Source organism: Lepisma saccharinum, chromosome 21 (assembly GCF_977018435.1).
Source record: "Lepisma saccharinum chromosome 21, izLepSacc3.1, whole genome shotgun sequence".
Taxonomy (NCBI): domain Eukaryota; kingdom Metazoa; phylum Arthropoda; class Insecta; order Zygentoma; family Lepismatidae; genus Lepisma; species Lepisma saccharinum.
Genome location: NC_139249.1, coordinates 11,674,820 through 11,689,959, shown reverse-complemented (window position 1 = coordinate 11,689,959; position 15,140 = coordinate 11,674,820). Strand labels below are relative to the sequence as shown.

General features: G+C 40.4%; 1 protein-coding gene across 2 annotated transcripts in view; it reads left to right on the top strand.

Moving 5' to 3' along the window:
- LOC146004227 (uncharacterized) overlaps window positions 1-15,140 on the top strand; it is a 111,109-nt gene that overhangs the window by 36,538 nt on the left and 59,431 nt on the right. For both annotated transcript variants that reach the window (XM_083142902.1, XM_083142901.1), the window contains exon 2: window positions 11,208-11,280. In XM_083142902.1, coding sequence (XP_082999028.1) covers window positions 11,208-11,280 — 73 coding nt within the window. The remainder of the gene's footprint in view (window positions 1-11,207; window positions 11,281-15,140) is intronic.

Genomic DNA, 15,140 nt, shown 5'->3' with positions numbered 1-15,140 from the left:
ATCTTAAATTCGGTTCTTCGCCGAGGAGATGTCCCGTCGGAACTATCTGCTTCTCTAGGCCGCTTACGCTTATCCGATTGAATGGTTCCCATATAGAAAGGATTCTGCACCACTCTAGGAGGTTCATAAGAGGCTGCTTCAGGATTCAGACTACTATTTCGTTCAATGGAATCTGGGAGAACATCAGAAGGCACTCCCGGTTGTAGCTGCAACCGTTCAATTTTATCTTGCAGTTCGCCTACTCTTCTGACCATAGACCCAGTCTGCTCCTGTATTTCTTGCCGAAGAGATACCTCCAATTTCTGTGTCTCTCCGCGAAGAGAGTTCACCTTTTCGCCGGTTGCTTTAGCCATCGTTTCTGCAGCTACTTTCTGTTCTTGGACAGCCTTCTCCATAACTACAGTCTGCTCACTCAGAGTCTTTACTGCTGAACTTATGGTTTCTATAGATGCTTCTTTCTGCTTAACTCTCTCTGGTTCTTCACTTCCATTTTCCGTCGTAGACTGAGCTACCAATTGCAGACAGACCTCTAAATTTTTCTTCATTTGTTCCTGCTCTTGCTCCATTTCACCACGCCAGACAGCTAAAGGTTCTAATTGTTCTTCCACTACTTTCACTACTTCCAGCTGACAAGAGATTCTAATTTTATCTAATTCCTCCCTAAGACTTTCTAACTGGTCTGTCTTATGTTGGGAGAACAGTGTTCGCATCTCTGTTCGGCTTCTTTCAGCTTCTTGCTGTCTCCTCTCTTCTTGACCTTGAACTAAGGCATGGAGAGTCTCTAATTCTCTTTCTCTCTTCTCTTCTGCTTCTCGTTTTTCCATTTCTCTTTTCTCTTCTAGAGACTCTATTAGCGACCTAAATTCTTGTGTCTCTAGTTTTCTTTTAGCTTCTTCTTCTGCTTTCTCTTTCTTTCTAGCTTTCTCTAATTGAGCCATATCTTTCTTTCTCTGCTTCTCATCCTCCGCTTTTTCTTTCTTTCTCTCTTCTTTATCTCTCATCAGCCATTCTAATAACCAATGGTCTGATGGGATCGTACTAGGAGCACTTGGTTCTTGTCCTAAAACCATCAAGGGTACCGATGAGCAAGTCTTGCATCTGGACTCTGCAGTGGAGACTGAGGTCTCTTCTTGCCCCTCACATTTCCAATGAAACTTCTGTAGACATTGGCAACACTGGAAAGACTCCCTCTCTCCTCCGGTATCCTCACAGCATCCGAACCCAGTTTCTTCACCTACGGTTTTCCTCCCTCTGCTTCTTAAGCTCATACTTGACGCATCCCTTTCCATTTTGGCACACCGTCTATGGTTTCTTCCACTACCGACACTATATCTTCACCTTCGTGAATTCTTTGGAAGAACACCAACACTGACACTTATGAGCCCTTTCTAGTCCTTGTAGCTAAAAGGCTCCCACTGGCTTGCTGGTTTCAGTCTTTACAATCTCTCGGGCCCCACGTTAAGACGCCAAAACTTTATGCAACGTCCACCCACGCAGTGCCCAGCTCCAAGGCGCAGGAGTACTGGTAAACACGCTAAACACTGCAGTTGGAGGGTCGGCAAAAGTTACCCATATGTGCTAACTGATTCAGTCGTAGTACAAGGACTCAGAAATATCGCAGGGCTTGCTAGGTGCAAAGAAAGACTAAACCAGGTTTATACATATATATGTAACAGTTTATTATAATCGTATCACAAAGATGTCCTTTAGCACACTTACTCAAGTGTCTTTACTTTTACCCTTAGCACTCACTTGCCTCAACAAATTGAACAGTATAAATGACAATCAAAATGGCTAACAATCTCATGTCATAAACCTTCACACTGTACTCAGAATTTGAACTCCAGGCCTTTCTGCCTAGTACTTACTGATTTCAAAGAGTGCTTCTCGCTGAGCTAATTTACAATTTTTTTTTCATTTCACATTCCACTTTTCAGGTTTTTAACCTTTAATTCTCATGTCACAATATTTGATAACATTTCCCAAAAACCACGACCACGCAAAGTCTAATAATCAGCCAAGTTAATCCACGTAGAGGTGGACCCATTAACATTTATAGAATACAGCGACCACGTAGGGTCCAATAATAATAAGCGAAACTAATAACCATAGAGGTGGATCCGTTAACACATTTAAACATTTAGCATGCATTCTTCATCCATACCTTCTTAACAAAATATAATTTTGCGACCTCGCAGGGTTGTTAAATGTGGCGACCACGCAGGGTCGTTACAAAGTGCATCTCGACTGAAAGGAATCCTCACTTGAATCAAATGATGCACTTTTGTGTTTCTTTGACGACATACAAAAATGCATCCAAATGCATCAAATGTGAATCTGATTCTTTGAAGAAGCCATAAAACACACTTTAGTGCATCAATCGATGCATTTAGTTCTCTGACTGTAGGTAATATTGATGGATTTGGTTTATTTCACTTCGCTTTTCTGCCACTTTTCGCTAATCGCAAAGATGATGAGTGATGAAATTGATGAAGAGACACTCGCAAAGAACACTCATGAACAGGCAGGGATTCTAACATGTGACTCTTGGCGTCGTAGCGCTCTGTGCTAACCACTCTGCCACGAAGGTCGGGGGAGCAGTTAAGATAACTCATATCAACGTGTGAACTCGATGTCCCAAATCCATTTGCTGTTCTCAATAGCTAGTGTACCATAGTGTGTGTGATAATTTTAAATAACATTGCCAAACTTTTACAGCCAGTGTACTGGTTGGTGTCCACGAGAGCGTAATGGCTGACGCCTTGCAATCAAGTGGTCTACTGTTAGAGTCCCCCGGTAGAGCCAGCCACATTCCACTTCATAAGCTGTAGGTCGAATTCCGATTAGCTTATCTGGACTTAATTTTTATCGAGTGGCGGTTCTAGTTGGAACGTCAGTGCTTGTGTTTAGTCTGCACTGCAAATTAAGGTACCTTGCATTTTCTCGCAATTTTTATTGTATTATGATTTGACCTATTGCTGTCTCGTTATTTAAAACCAAATAAATTTCGTAGCGTTTTCACTTAAATTTAGTGCAGCTTAATCCTCAGGAAACTTATAAAAGTCGAAGCTTGAAATTGACTCTTGACCATGCAACGCCTCTGTGGCAATCAGTTCAGTGAGAATGCATGAAACACTGTCATGGGTGGGTTGATATTAGTCCACGACCGGGATGTCCTATCTTTTTTCTCCGGATGTGTTTCCATGGCCGTTCGTAGAAGAGAGAAGGCTAAAAAGTTTCACATCCAGGAAATCATTTGTAGAACGTTTGTGATCTGTTCTTTGGTGACCAAGCAATAATATCCAAATTGTCCGTTACCATGCTCAATCAATCTGGCGCAATGTGAGGGTCCCACTTTTAAACTGTAGGCCCAGTCCCGATTAGCCTTTCTGTGCATACAGTGGACTTAGAAGCAAACTGAATGTAATCGAGAACGAAGTTAAAACGGAATCGCAGCATAGATAATTTATCTTCCCATTGATTTGGTACATATCATAGGGCAGTGGCTCCGCGGGATGCCGTGGCTACGCCGCGAAATGTCCTAATATTTTCACTGTAATAACAGTTATTCATTTCAAGACATGGTTTTATATAGTATCGGACCATCGCATCAATCAAATAAGTGTTTATGTAGTACTTTTTTACACATAAAGTTTTTAAATTTGAAATATATGTTTATTTTTTTAACTTGAGCAACCTTACCACACTAACTGAACGTTGCAAGTGTTAGGTAGGCCTACATTCTGACTTGGGCGCTTTGAAACACTAAGGGCGCTGCGAAAATGAAGTTTGGGAACCCTATGCTCGAATTCCCGCGTAAGACGTAGATGGTTATTACGGCTCGCCACCGAAGGTTCCTGGTTCGAGTGCTGGCCTGGCCATGTGTGTTTCTTTATGAAACAGGGAAACAGAAAGCCCTTTGCGGAAAACACCAAGAGATTTCTCTGAAGGTTGAATAGCGAGCGTTTTTATTCCCCATAAGAAATTCACGAGAATCGGAACATATTTAACTGGTGAACACATTTATTTTTGCCAGTGGTGGGGATCGAACCTACAACAGACCTGCTTGAATTCTACCATGGGATGAGAGAATAGGTGCTCTCTCGAGAAGTAGTGTTTCAAGCTCTAGACGATGGATAATGTTAAATTAACATTGCATGCTAAGCTTTATCTCGCTTAATCATCGGTTTGAAGGTCCTCTTAAAGCTGCCACGTGAGGGGAAATCCACATCCTGAAACTCAATGATGTCGTTCTTTCTATACGGCGTACGATTTTAGAAGGGATACCGGGCGGGTCCACGAAGAGCCTGTCCGTGGCGACAAGCCAATGGCAGGAGTGCAACGTTGTACAGTTAGGAAACTGCGGCGCGCAAGTCAAACGCCGTGTTTTGTATTTTTTTTGCGCGCAAGAAATTTTCATAAATCTCGCCACTTTAAGGTTCATCACAAGATGGAGCAAGACATTTTGAACTTGACTGTCCAAGTCCCATGAATTTCCTTCGCCTACAGCCGGAGTTATCGTTTCCCGAAGAAACACTGGGAAACAACACGTCTCAACGCACGCACAGTAACCCTTTCATTTTCCTTCAGTCTGTTTTCTTCGTTGCCACCGTGTTGACAGCTGAGTTGTGTCTTGGGAGTTAAATTCTTCTCAATATACACAATGACTCTTCATTGTCGCACGTATTCTCGAACATTGCGATTCTGAGCCAGTTTGAGTTCTTATATGCTGCAGTGATATGATATTATCCTGTGCAGAAATATTCTCTATATAATTTCACTGTACTCACATATACGGAGTATGCATTATATAAAAAATAATAATTGAATATTGGACACAGCAAATTCTCTGTCTTTACCTTCCGCTAGCAGTTAGTTTGGCAACAGCGCAATAGCACTGGCTGCTTATTGGCTGAACCCATGTTCCTTCTAAAAGCGTACACCGTATAATACTAGCGCACATGTTGGCAATTGAAATAAATTATCACCTTATTTGAAACTGAACCCCTAAAGTGACGTTAATTGAGCCAGCCAATCATCATTTTTTCCAATGCTGCGATATAAAATGCACGTTTGATTTTTGTTACTTACCGTCGTTTTTCTGTCACTTTTGGCTAATTGCGACGATGAGGATGAGCTATGATATGAAATTGATGAAGGGACATAAAGAAAACCCGTGCTAATGCCCTGCTTAATATCAAGATTTTCTCCAACCGTCTGAAGTAATTCATATACGAAAGCTACGGCAATTTTCATTCGGAGGAAACTGAATCCTTTCTATGTTACGCCACTATTACCTCAAGCTTGCGTTAATTATGACATGTGATCACTATCTGACATCTACTTCACGCCTGGTGGTCTAATTAAAATATATATTTTATGTGATACATCCTTCATATTTGATGTTTGGTATTTATCTCGTCGCTTCATTCAGCTGGGAAAAGTAGCTTCGTAGAAATCCAAGTCAGCAAATGCCTTGTGACTGTAAATATAGCATGTTGGACCGAATTAAAAGCTAATGGGTCATTTCCGCTACTGGTCTCTTCGTGGCCATAAGAAGAGAGAATCGTTTGTGACATTGAATATTGTATTGTAACCCAGAGGTTTACACTTACACGTTGTGCAGATCGCCTATACTCAACAGTAATCCCTTACTCAGTTCCCGTTGCGTACACACTATTTGGGGGGATACAATATATACAGTAAAACCTTGTGAATCCGGACTAATGCGGGGGATAATTTGACCGGATTAACTGAAATAACCTAAAGGAACAGTAGAAAGTGCATTAAAACTCCGTTTATAGCAACAAAACACGTTTATTATGGTGTATTTAAGGGGCATAGGCCTAAATACACTATACAGTACAGTACAAAGTCTGCGGGAAACAGAATTTCATCAGTGGTTGACTGCCTTTTCTTTCTGTCAACAAGTTCTCTTGTTGACTTCTAGCCACATTTAAAACCTTGCATTTTTCTTGCCTGCCCGGATTAAGCGAAATCCGGCTTATCGGGGTCCGGATTAACGATGTTTTACTGTAATATTTGTTTTTGTTTTCTTAATTTTTAACGTCTGCGTTTCCAGTAAAAATCTGAAAAAGTCCCAGTTTTGTTGTGATTATGGAAACGTTAGGTTAAGCTGTCCAGTTATGACGCCTAAATGTATTCATTAGTCACCAAATGCCATCTAAATATCGATGTCTAACTTATAGATCCCGGGTTCGAATCCCAGCCTGGCCATGGCTGTTCTTTATGAGTGTCTCGTCATCAATTTCATCACTCATCCTCATGTTGGGAGAAGATGACTGTTTTAGCAAATGTTTCTCTTTACCTTTGTTTTTAATGTGTTTGTCCTGGGCAGGTCCTTTTACAACCTGCACTTGTAACCTTTCTCAAGGGCTCTTTACACCTCTTTTCCAAGTTCAAGATAAGGGGATATTTCCTCGTATATTTAGAAAGGGTGCAAAATGGCCATACGTGCCGAAGTATCCAGAATAACTCAATCATTCAACCTCGTCATCGTGATTAGCCAAAAGGGGCAGAAAAGCGACAAAATATAACAAAAATGAAATCTAACTTTTGGAATTACCTTAAGCTTAATGATGTAAACGAAGTTAGGACATTTACAAAACCCTCACAAAACACAAACCTTCTTCCTTTTACTTGACTCCAACTGCCAGCACGTGGTGGTTTATGTAGGCAAACATACAGTAGCAGGATTTGATAAGGAAGCATTGTACCGTTGCTTTGTGAAACGCACTCGCCAAATCTAAACCGTCCTTTGTTAGAGCTCGCTATTGTGACCATAGCTTGTTTCAGTGTTTTAATATTGAGAGAACAATACGACATTGATACGTAACGACTCTCCCTCTCAACCTGGGTTTCCCTTATTCTTCGTCCAATTTAAATTTGTTGCGATAACAGTTTATGCAGGAATTCCGTATATGCGTGTGTCCGTTTTAATTACTAAGTCGGTACTAATTACCTCACTTGATCCGCGCAGGAAGTAAAACTGCTTAAAATGAGTGGAAAACAGTGGAATGGAGCCTAGAGCATATTTTTAGAAACTGTTATGGACTATCTTGAAAATAGCCACTTTTTAAAAGAAGAAACATTCAAAATTATTTTGTTAATATTGCGTTATTGGGAGGGACCTTGATCTCTCGCAAACGCAATCACGCTGAAAAATGTTAATTGTTACAAAGAGGTATTATGCATGAGCACTGACGTGTTCTGAGAACATGTGTCATACGTTCGAAATCGCGTATGTGAATTTAGACGTATTTCAACATATTTCGTGCTTACAAACCTGAAAAACTTTAAAATATAACATGCCTTGTGTTCTAGGCTTAAGAAGACAAAATGTACCATACTTATGCGTGCATAACATGCACGTTTTTCAAATGAAGGTATAATTTTAGGTAAAGGTGCTAAAATGGAAAAGCGAAATTTTGAGGGAAATAACACCCAAAAGAAAACTCACCAATTTTGGAGGGAAATAACACCCAAAAGAAAACTCACCAATTTTGGGAACAAATAACATTTAAAAATCAAGTTATTGGCAGTAAAAGGTTATGCAAGTTTTATGTGAAAAAATTGAGAACTATGTGGTACGTTCTAGAATAGAATAGCCCGTTCTAGAATAGAATAGCCCATGTACATGCGTGTCCAAACTTACACAAAGGAAATGAGATAGGGATGATGCACCGCTGAACAATTTGAGATAGAGAACCTGGGTTCGGAGAAGCCAGAGTACAGAGATACAAAGCACATTCTCACTTCAGTATGAATCTCTGCAACCTTTCCTGGTAGCTGGGTTGGATGAGGAAACTTTATTCCCTGACCTGCAATGTCACCCGATCTCAATCTACTCGGTTTGGTGATATATCAAATCACTTGTTTCTGAGACCCCAGTGGACATGGATATATTTGTTGTCAGGATTGTCGCCGCTTGTGATGTGATTCGTAACACGCCAGTAACATTTTTAAAAGGGTGCGGCTGAATCTTCTACACTGCTGTCATACTTGCATTCTGGTTGGTCGCAGTCATTTTGAACAGCTGTTGTTAGGTACCTAGTTGTACATTGTTAACACCTGTTTGGCAATGCTATGACTTGTTTCCAAATGTCAAACATGCAACATACACGTAAATGAATGTCAATAAGTGTCGGTAGATATTGTATATCAGCAGTATGACTACCTGTCCGTACTTGTCACTTATTTGTCATTCCTATGCACGATGGTGCATGGTAGAGCTCGACATGTTTCAGGCCATATCTCGGTAAGCTGGCTTCGTGGACCCTATGTTCCCTGTTTCAAATTGTTCAGTGCTGCATCATCTATTTCCGGTTTCATTTTTGCACCTTTGTGTGCGTGTTGAACTTTGTACCCCCGAATCAAAAGCGTTCCCGTGTCACTGTACGTGTGTATGGTTATTATCTGAATATAATTATGTTTTGTTCCTACAGTCGACGGGAAAAGTGGCATTGCATGAGTACGCTACTCGTCGTGTACTGAAGGCTAATGCGTTTTAAGTGTACTCGCCTGTTCACATATTGTGGCACATTTTATAAGGTTGGACAGTTGAAGTGTGTGCCACTTTATCTGAACAGGACTGTACAAGTATACGCATTGAGATATGTTTTTCTCTTTTCAGGAACAGTAACCACTTTTTATGTCGACTGTGCTAAGATCGTAGCGATTGTAATGCAAATTGCATAGTGTGTATAATAACCAATTGTTATTTGGTTGGATATACAAAGTATATTGTTTATTTAGGAAGTTAGTGTTCCAGGAAGTGTTTCGTCATGATAATCCTACTGTTCCTTGTCTTAAATCTCTCCCTTGCATAACTGGTATTTCTTTGAATGCCGCCTGCTCCATTCTAGACCGTTGCCAATCGCCGAAGCAGCTGGCATATATGCTATATATAACACCGAGTCTCGGAGGGCTGGGTGTGTGTTTTTTAACCGAGGAGCGCATACTGATGGAGCTACCGCGTTCGGCGAAGCAGTTCTGTTTTTTTGTGTGTGTGACCCGTGGATGCATCTTTCACAGTTAAATCTGCGACAATTGACCGTGTAATCACGTGATCCGTGTCCGTTCCCGGATCTTGGGACTCCTGCCACGAATTGGGCCACCTAGATAAATAGTTCTGTTGTCCGGAAACACAACGTACCGCAGTGATAGTGTATTTTTTTTTTGCATACTTCCGCCATTGTGTCAGCTGATTTTCGTAGCGCGGTCGCCTGCAGTGGGTCGCTTGGGATCGATATTGCAGGCTACAGTACGGCGGATCGGGTTTAGTGCCGTATGAGCTTCGGTGCCTTCTATATACCGTGGCTTCATCCTCTGCAACGTGTGTCACGGGGTGTAATAAGTGCATGTCCCTTTCGCCACCGCGGGACACCGAACGTGACGTTGATTCCGCTAGAGAAAATTGCATCAAATCAATATCTCCTAGGTGGCAGTGCTGTCTCGCCTCCTAGTAGGTGGCATACGATGTCTCAGCCGGTGAAGGTGGAGTATAGGATTACTATATACTATTACAATACAGTGGTGGTTATATACTTGTAGTGGTGGCGTGCAAGTATGTGAAGTGTTTGTTTACGTTTTCGTGACGTCACACTGTTCTCAAAACATACACAAGCTCTTGTTTGTAGTAATAATATTGTGCTACAGAATCCTGGGAAGGAGTCAAATTATTGCAAAACGATGTGAAAATGCGTTACAGTATCCTTGGAATCTACATAGTGTGGTTTCACAGATAATACAAAAGGTTAGCACCCTTGTCTACGACCCATTTCGAACGTTGACGTCTGTAAGGTATGCATAATTTAAGACACACGCCTATGGAGAAGGTCAACAGTGTTCTATCAGATATGCCTGAAGGCCCAGCTGCAGCGTTATGGCAAAACAAAATCGCCAGCATGCATTCGCAGGCCAAAGTGAGCCGACAGAGAAGTTAAAAAGACTCAAGATGTTTTCCGTTGCGGAACTTACAGCGCTGCTGCAAGAGGAAGGTTTTGTAAGGTTGTGTTAATGAGATCCAGTTAGCTCTTGTTATTTCTCCAAGAGCGTGGATGGCTCAGCCAGTGCTGCGAACATTGTCTTGAATCCCGAGTGGACGACGCTACACAACCTTTGCCTGCTTTGAAGTGCTTTGATAGTTCTGTTGCGATTGTCGTCAGTTTGTCACAGGATGTTCAGTTTCCCCATGTTGCGTGTGGTTATGTAGCACAATTTGTGGATGCTATTGAGAATTATCTCAGTTTGGACGGAAACACACAGGATTTCTTCCACCTGGATGCGTTACCATAGTGCTCAGTGCCTCAATAACACGCTGTTAAGACTCTACAACGCTGTTTTAAGTGTGGACATACTGCCCCAAGCGTGGTTATCACCTGACTATGAATCTTGTTGAGAATTACCGGACACACATCGTACAATATATCCTGGATGCGTTACCATTGCGTTTGCTAGTGCCTCATTAACACACTGTTGACTTTCTACAACGCTAGTTTTAGTGTGGGCATACTGTCCAAAACCTGGTTATCACCTGATTGCATGGATCTTGTTGAGAATTACCTCAGTTTGGACGGTGTGGCAACAGAACAAACAACTCAAGAATATATTCCTCCCCGGATGCGTTACCATAGTACTTAGTACCACCAGTGTGAACATACTGTCCCAAGCGCAACGACATAGCCGTGGATGTAAAAACGTTAGGCCTGTAGATGAATTGGTCTAGTTCCTAGAACTTTTGGGTGGCACTTATTTATCCATACTCCTCAAACCCCTCAAATTTTCTCAACAGACCACAAAGGTCCAATTTGGCCCCAAATTTATCCCTTCACCCCCCATAAATACGAACTTTCCCCCCAGATTAAAAATCTCTTGGATAAACCGCTGCTTGGGGAAGTTCAGTGAATCGTCACAGTGAGAACATCGGCGTGGCAACATTGTCCGAACATGGTTCGCATGTCATAGCTTGACGTGAGTGGTCGTGCTTTAGCAATGAGCGACTCTCCGACCTCCGAGATGGACATCGTGTCTGGAGGAGAGGAAGCGGCAGTGACAGATCCAGTTGTGCAAGCTCCCAAGTTAGGATCCCTCAAATTCCGTGTCACTCTCTCCAATCTCACCATTTTCTCTGTGTTCTTCTGCATCGGATTTCCTGTCATGGCTCACGTCGTTTACTCTCTTTTCAGACTTGTTTTTGGGACTCTGTACCCGGCCTACGCGTCCTACAAGGCTGTCAGGACGAAAAATGTCAAAGAATACGTAAGTACAATGATTTTTTATTAATTTTTCATCCATTGTTGGTCCTGTGTATATTACTGTTTTTAGGGAAACTTTGTTCAAGATGGAAACACTGAGCTGAAAGTGGCATTGTGATTTTCTGATATTAAGAAGCATATTATTTCAATCCTTTCCTCTGAAAAGTAGAATTTCTCTTTCCAATTTGATAACACTACAAGCATGTACCTGTTGATTGTACTTGCTATTTTATCTTGTAATGCCCAGGTCGAGAATGTGCCGGCTCCTCATTACACCTGCTTGGCACGCTGCTAAGTGTGACGACCATGTGTATTGTTGTTTGGGCAGTGCAACTAAAGCCTGTCTCACACGGTACTTATGCATGCTCTCAGTTCAGGAAGGCAACAGTGTTAAAAATGGCGACTGTACAAACACGATATTCACGTCACAAGTTTAGATGATAACTAGAGCCCGGAAGTTCAGGCATTTATTGTCGTTAAAATAGGCAGGCAAAAAGGCATTTATAATGTGGAAAATAGACACTAAAAATGAAAAAAAAAAAGGCAAAATAAAGCGAAGAAAGGCACATTTGGAAGTCACTTACTTTTATCTATAATCTCTGGCAAAATGTTAAAATCTACATTGGGAAGAGCATTTCAATTTTCTCCGTCTTGATTACACATAACTACAGCTGTTTTTATAAGTTCTCAACATTCATTGATAGTCGTCTGTCAGAGAGAATGTTTTCATAATAGAAAATGATGTTTCTACTTGACAGAAGTTATTGGAGAATACATAAAACAAGCTAATGTAGCTGGACTCATTTTGGTAACAACATTTTCACCTTTTAGAATATCACAAATTGTTTTCAATTGTTTCAAGTCCTTATTTGCACTCACTACACGTTAGCACTTTTCCGCAACAGCTGACCCTTTTTCTCCTGGTACTTCCATCATCTGCTGCATAGATTCCTCTAAGATTTTCATGGATGCTATAAGAGTCTCACCTCTTTTTTCTAGCTTTGTAATTGTCTCTGGCAATACACCATAATGTGCAAAAATAAACGACAGTTCATTCTTCAGTTCTGAATAGGACAGGAGTTTTTTTCACTTCACGAATTGAAGCCGCTTCATTTTCTGGATGAGCATCGATCACCTCACTGATTTTTTCAAGGTTGTTAGCATAATATGTATATAGCTGCTGATATCCAGGTTCCCCATCTTGTCAAAACTGGTTGCGGGGGTAAACTAAGCTCAGGCGCAACTTCCTGAAATTTTCGGGTTCGAGAGGGAGATTTCAGAAATATCTTCTTTGTGTTCGAAATCAACCTCTCCACTTCAGCAGTCAATCATGCACAAGGAAATGTTAACCGAAAAGCAATATCCTAACTGAGCATGAAATACTTTTTTCTCACACTTTTCTCCTTCAGCAATGTTGAAACATGCGTCAGTTCAATATTACTTAAATAAAGCGAAAATTATTCACGTAATAAACGGAAGAAAAATAAATGCCAACATATTTTTTTAAAAAAATGGTCAAATTTCATTGAAAAAGGCAAAAAAAAAAGGCATTATAATTAAAAATAGGCAGTGGGGTCCCAAATAGGCAAAATAGGCAAAATGAAAAGTCTTCTAAAACATTCGAAACAACATAAAAAACGTATATCCGGAAATTTTTTATCAATATATGCAGTAGATAAAAAGAGGCATTTTGCCAAACTTCCGGGCTCTAATGATAACTGTTGAAGAGAATGGAAAATAATGTTTTCTGTAACATAGAATAGCATTGGTACCAAAAATGCAGCATATGTATCCCGTAACAGTGAGTGTGAGTACATTACGAATTTTATTTGAAGTTGAGAGAAAGTTGCAATGCCCACATATTACGATAGGAGTGACATCTTCTAATAAAACCTCTTCTGCGTACGGTTCTGAAACTTATTCCCCGGTACGCGCTAGCGAAATATACGTCACAACAATCTTACAAATACGAAGACTAGTGTTCACATCAAACTTATCATATTGACATTTCTTTGGTCATCCCGCAGATGTATGTCAGAGCAATTCCCCAAAATAGCACCAAGGATTCAAGATGGCGGCCACTTTTCAAAAGTGGAAGTTTTAATTGTATAAATTTTTAATTGCCAAGTCATTGGGCATACATTTTCATACATTTTCGGGGTTGCTGAACTCAGTGAAACCGGTTAAAATAACAAAAGTTGAATATCTAACCTTAAAGTAAGAATTTCCTGTGAATGCAAATAGTGAATCAAGCGAACTAAGATATGCACATTTAGTATTAAATCTTGTGCATTCGAGGGTTCGCTAATCAATGAAACTACTAAAAATGTCTGCGTGATACAGGTCACATTTCCAGTAGACGTCTAATGTACAGTACATCTTCTTGTTATTCATGTCAAAGTTCTGGATATCTAGGAATACCCAGAAGACAACCATTATATGCCCGTCTAGGGGAGGATATCCAGTGAGGATATATTTTGGACATTGTGTGGATAATGTTGTACATATTTTGAAATATCCCCTGGTGATTTGTGCTGTATGGGTAGTTTGAGTTATTTTTATGGCTGATACGGTTGTCATCATGTAGAGATAGATACATTGATTGATTTGGTTTATTTTACTTCGCATTTCTGCCACTTTTGGCTAATCGCAAAGATGAAGATGATGAAGGGACAGTCACAATGGACATCCATGCCCAGGTCGGGATTTGAACCCAGAACCTCTAGCGGGAGAGAGAGAGAAAGAAGGAAGACACTTGAGCACTCCATGAAAACAGCGTCATCATGCATTAAATGCATGATTAGGTATCGTATCAATTCTGTAAACAGACGTAACATCTGTGCACAACACTACTTATCCCAATTCCCTTGTCCTTGACGGTATATGACCCTGGTAATTTATCTTGCACCAGTCGGCTGTTCGCCTTGTCTTGTGTTCATGAAAAAAACTGGCAGTACATAAACAATATAACACATGTGATGAGTAGAGAGCGGATGTTATGCAATATTCCTATACTTTATTGGTCCAGATATCATAAAAATGACTTAATACAAGTTCTTGTCAGTGTATCAGGGTTTCGTAAGTTTATTTTGCCTCTTTTCGTGTATAAGGCCTTAAAATGCCTGTTTACCTGATTTTCGAATTTTAACTTTGAATTAAAACACAACTAATTGAGTTGAGAGGCGCCGCACATTTCTGGCAAACCCAGAACTTTTTTTCTGGAAGGACGTGTTTTTCCAAATTTATAGCTTCTGTTGTACACAATCAGTGGCCTACTCAAACCGCAAAACATAATATGCTTTCAGAGCATGATTTAAAGATGTATTTCATTTGGCAGCAAATTTGTGTGCCTATTTTCTAGATTTCAGTACCTTTCTGCCTGTCTATTTTGAATATAACATCCGGTCTCGAGTGATGAGACATGTTTTGTGTAACGCATCATTCGCTTTGTATGCTCTTTCTTGTAAAATAATTTTCCACCACGAGGGTTATAAAACAAAAATACGTTGTTTTCCACGAAACTTATCGAGATGAAAGTGACTGCTTTGGGCGAAAAAGAAAGAAGAAAAAAGCACGTTCTTCGGAAAGCATGCTATTGTTTTGCTAGGTGTTCTTGCTCTTGGTATGTCAATAAAAGCAGATTTTGGAACGTATGTGTTGAGCTTTTGATCAGCACCTTGTTTGTAGGTTGTGATGCGAAGAAAACATGGAGAAATTGTTGGTCAGGAATATATTTCGAGTGGAGGGGTGTCTCATAAATAATAATAATGATAATATAAATGTTTCAATTAGTACGTTAATATAATTTATAGGTCTATTGATAACGTGTAAATTAATTAATACTTTGTTGTTATTGCATTAATA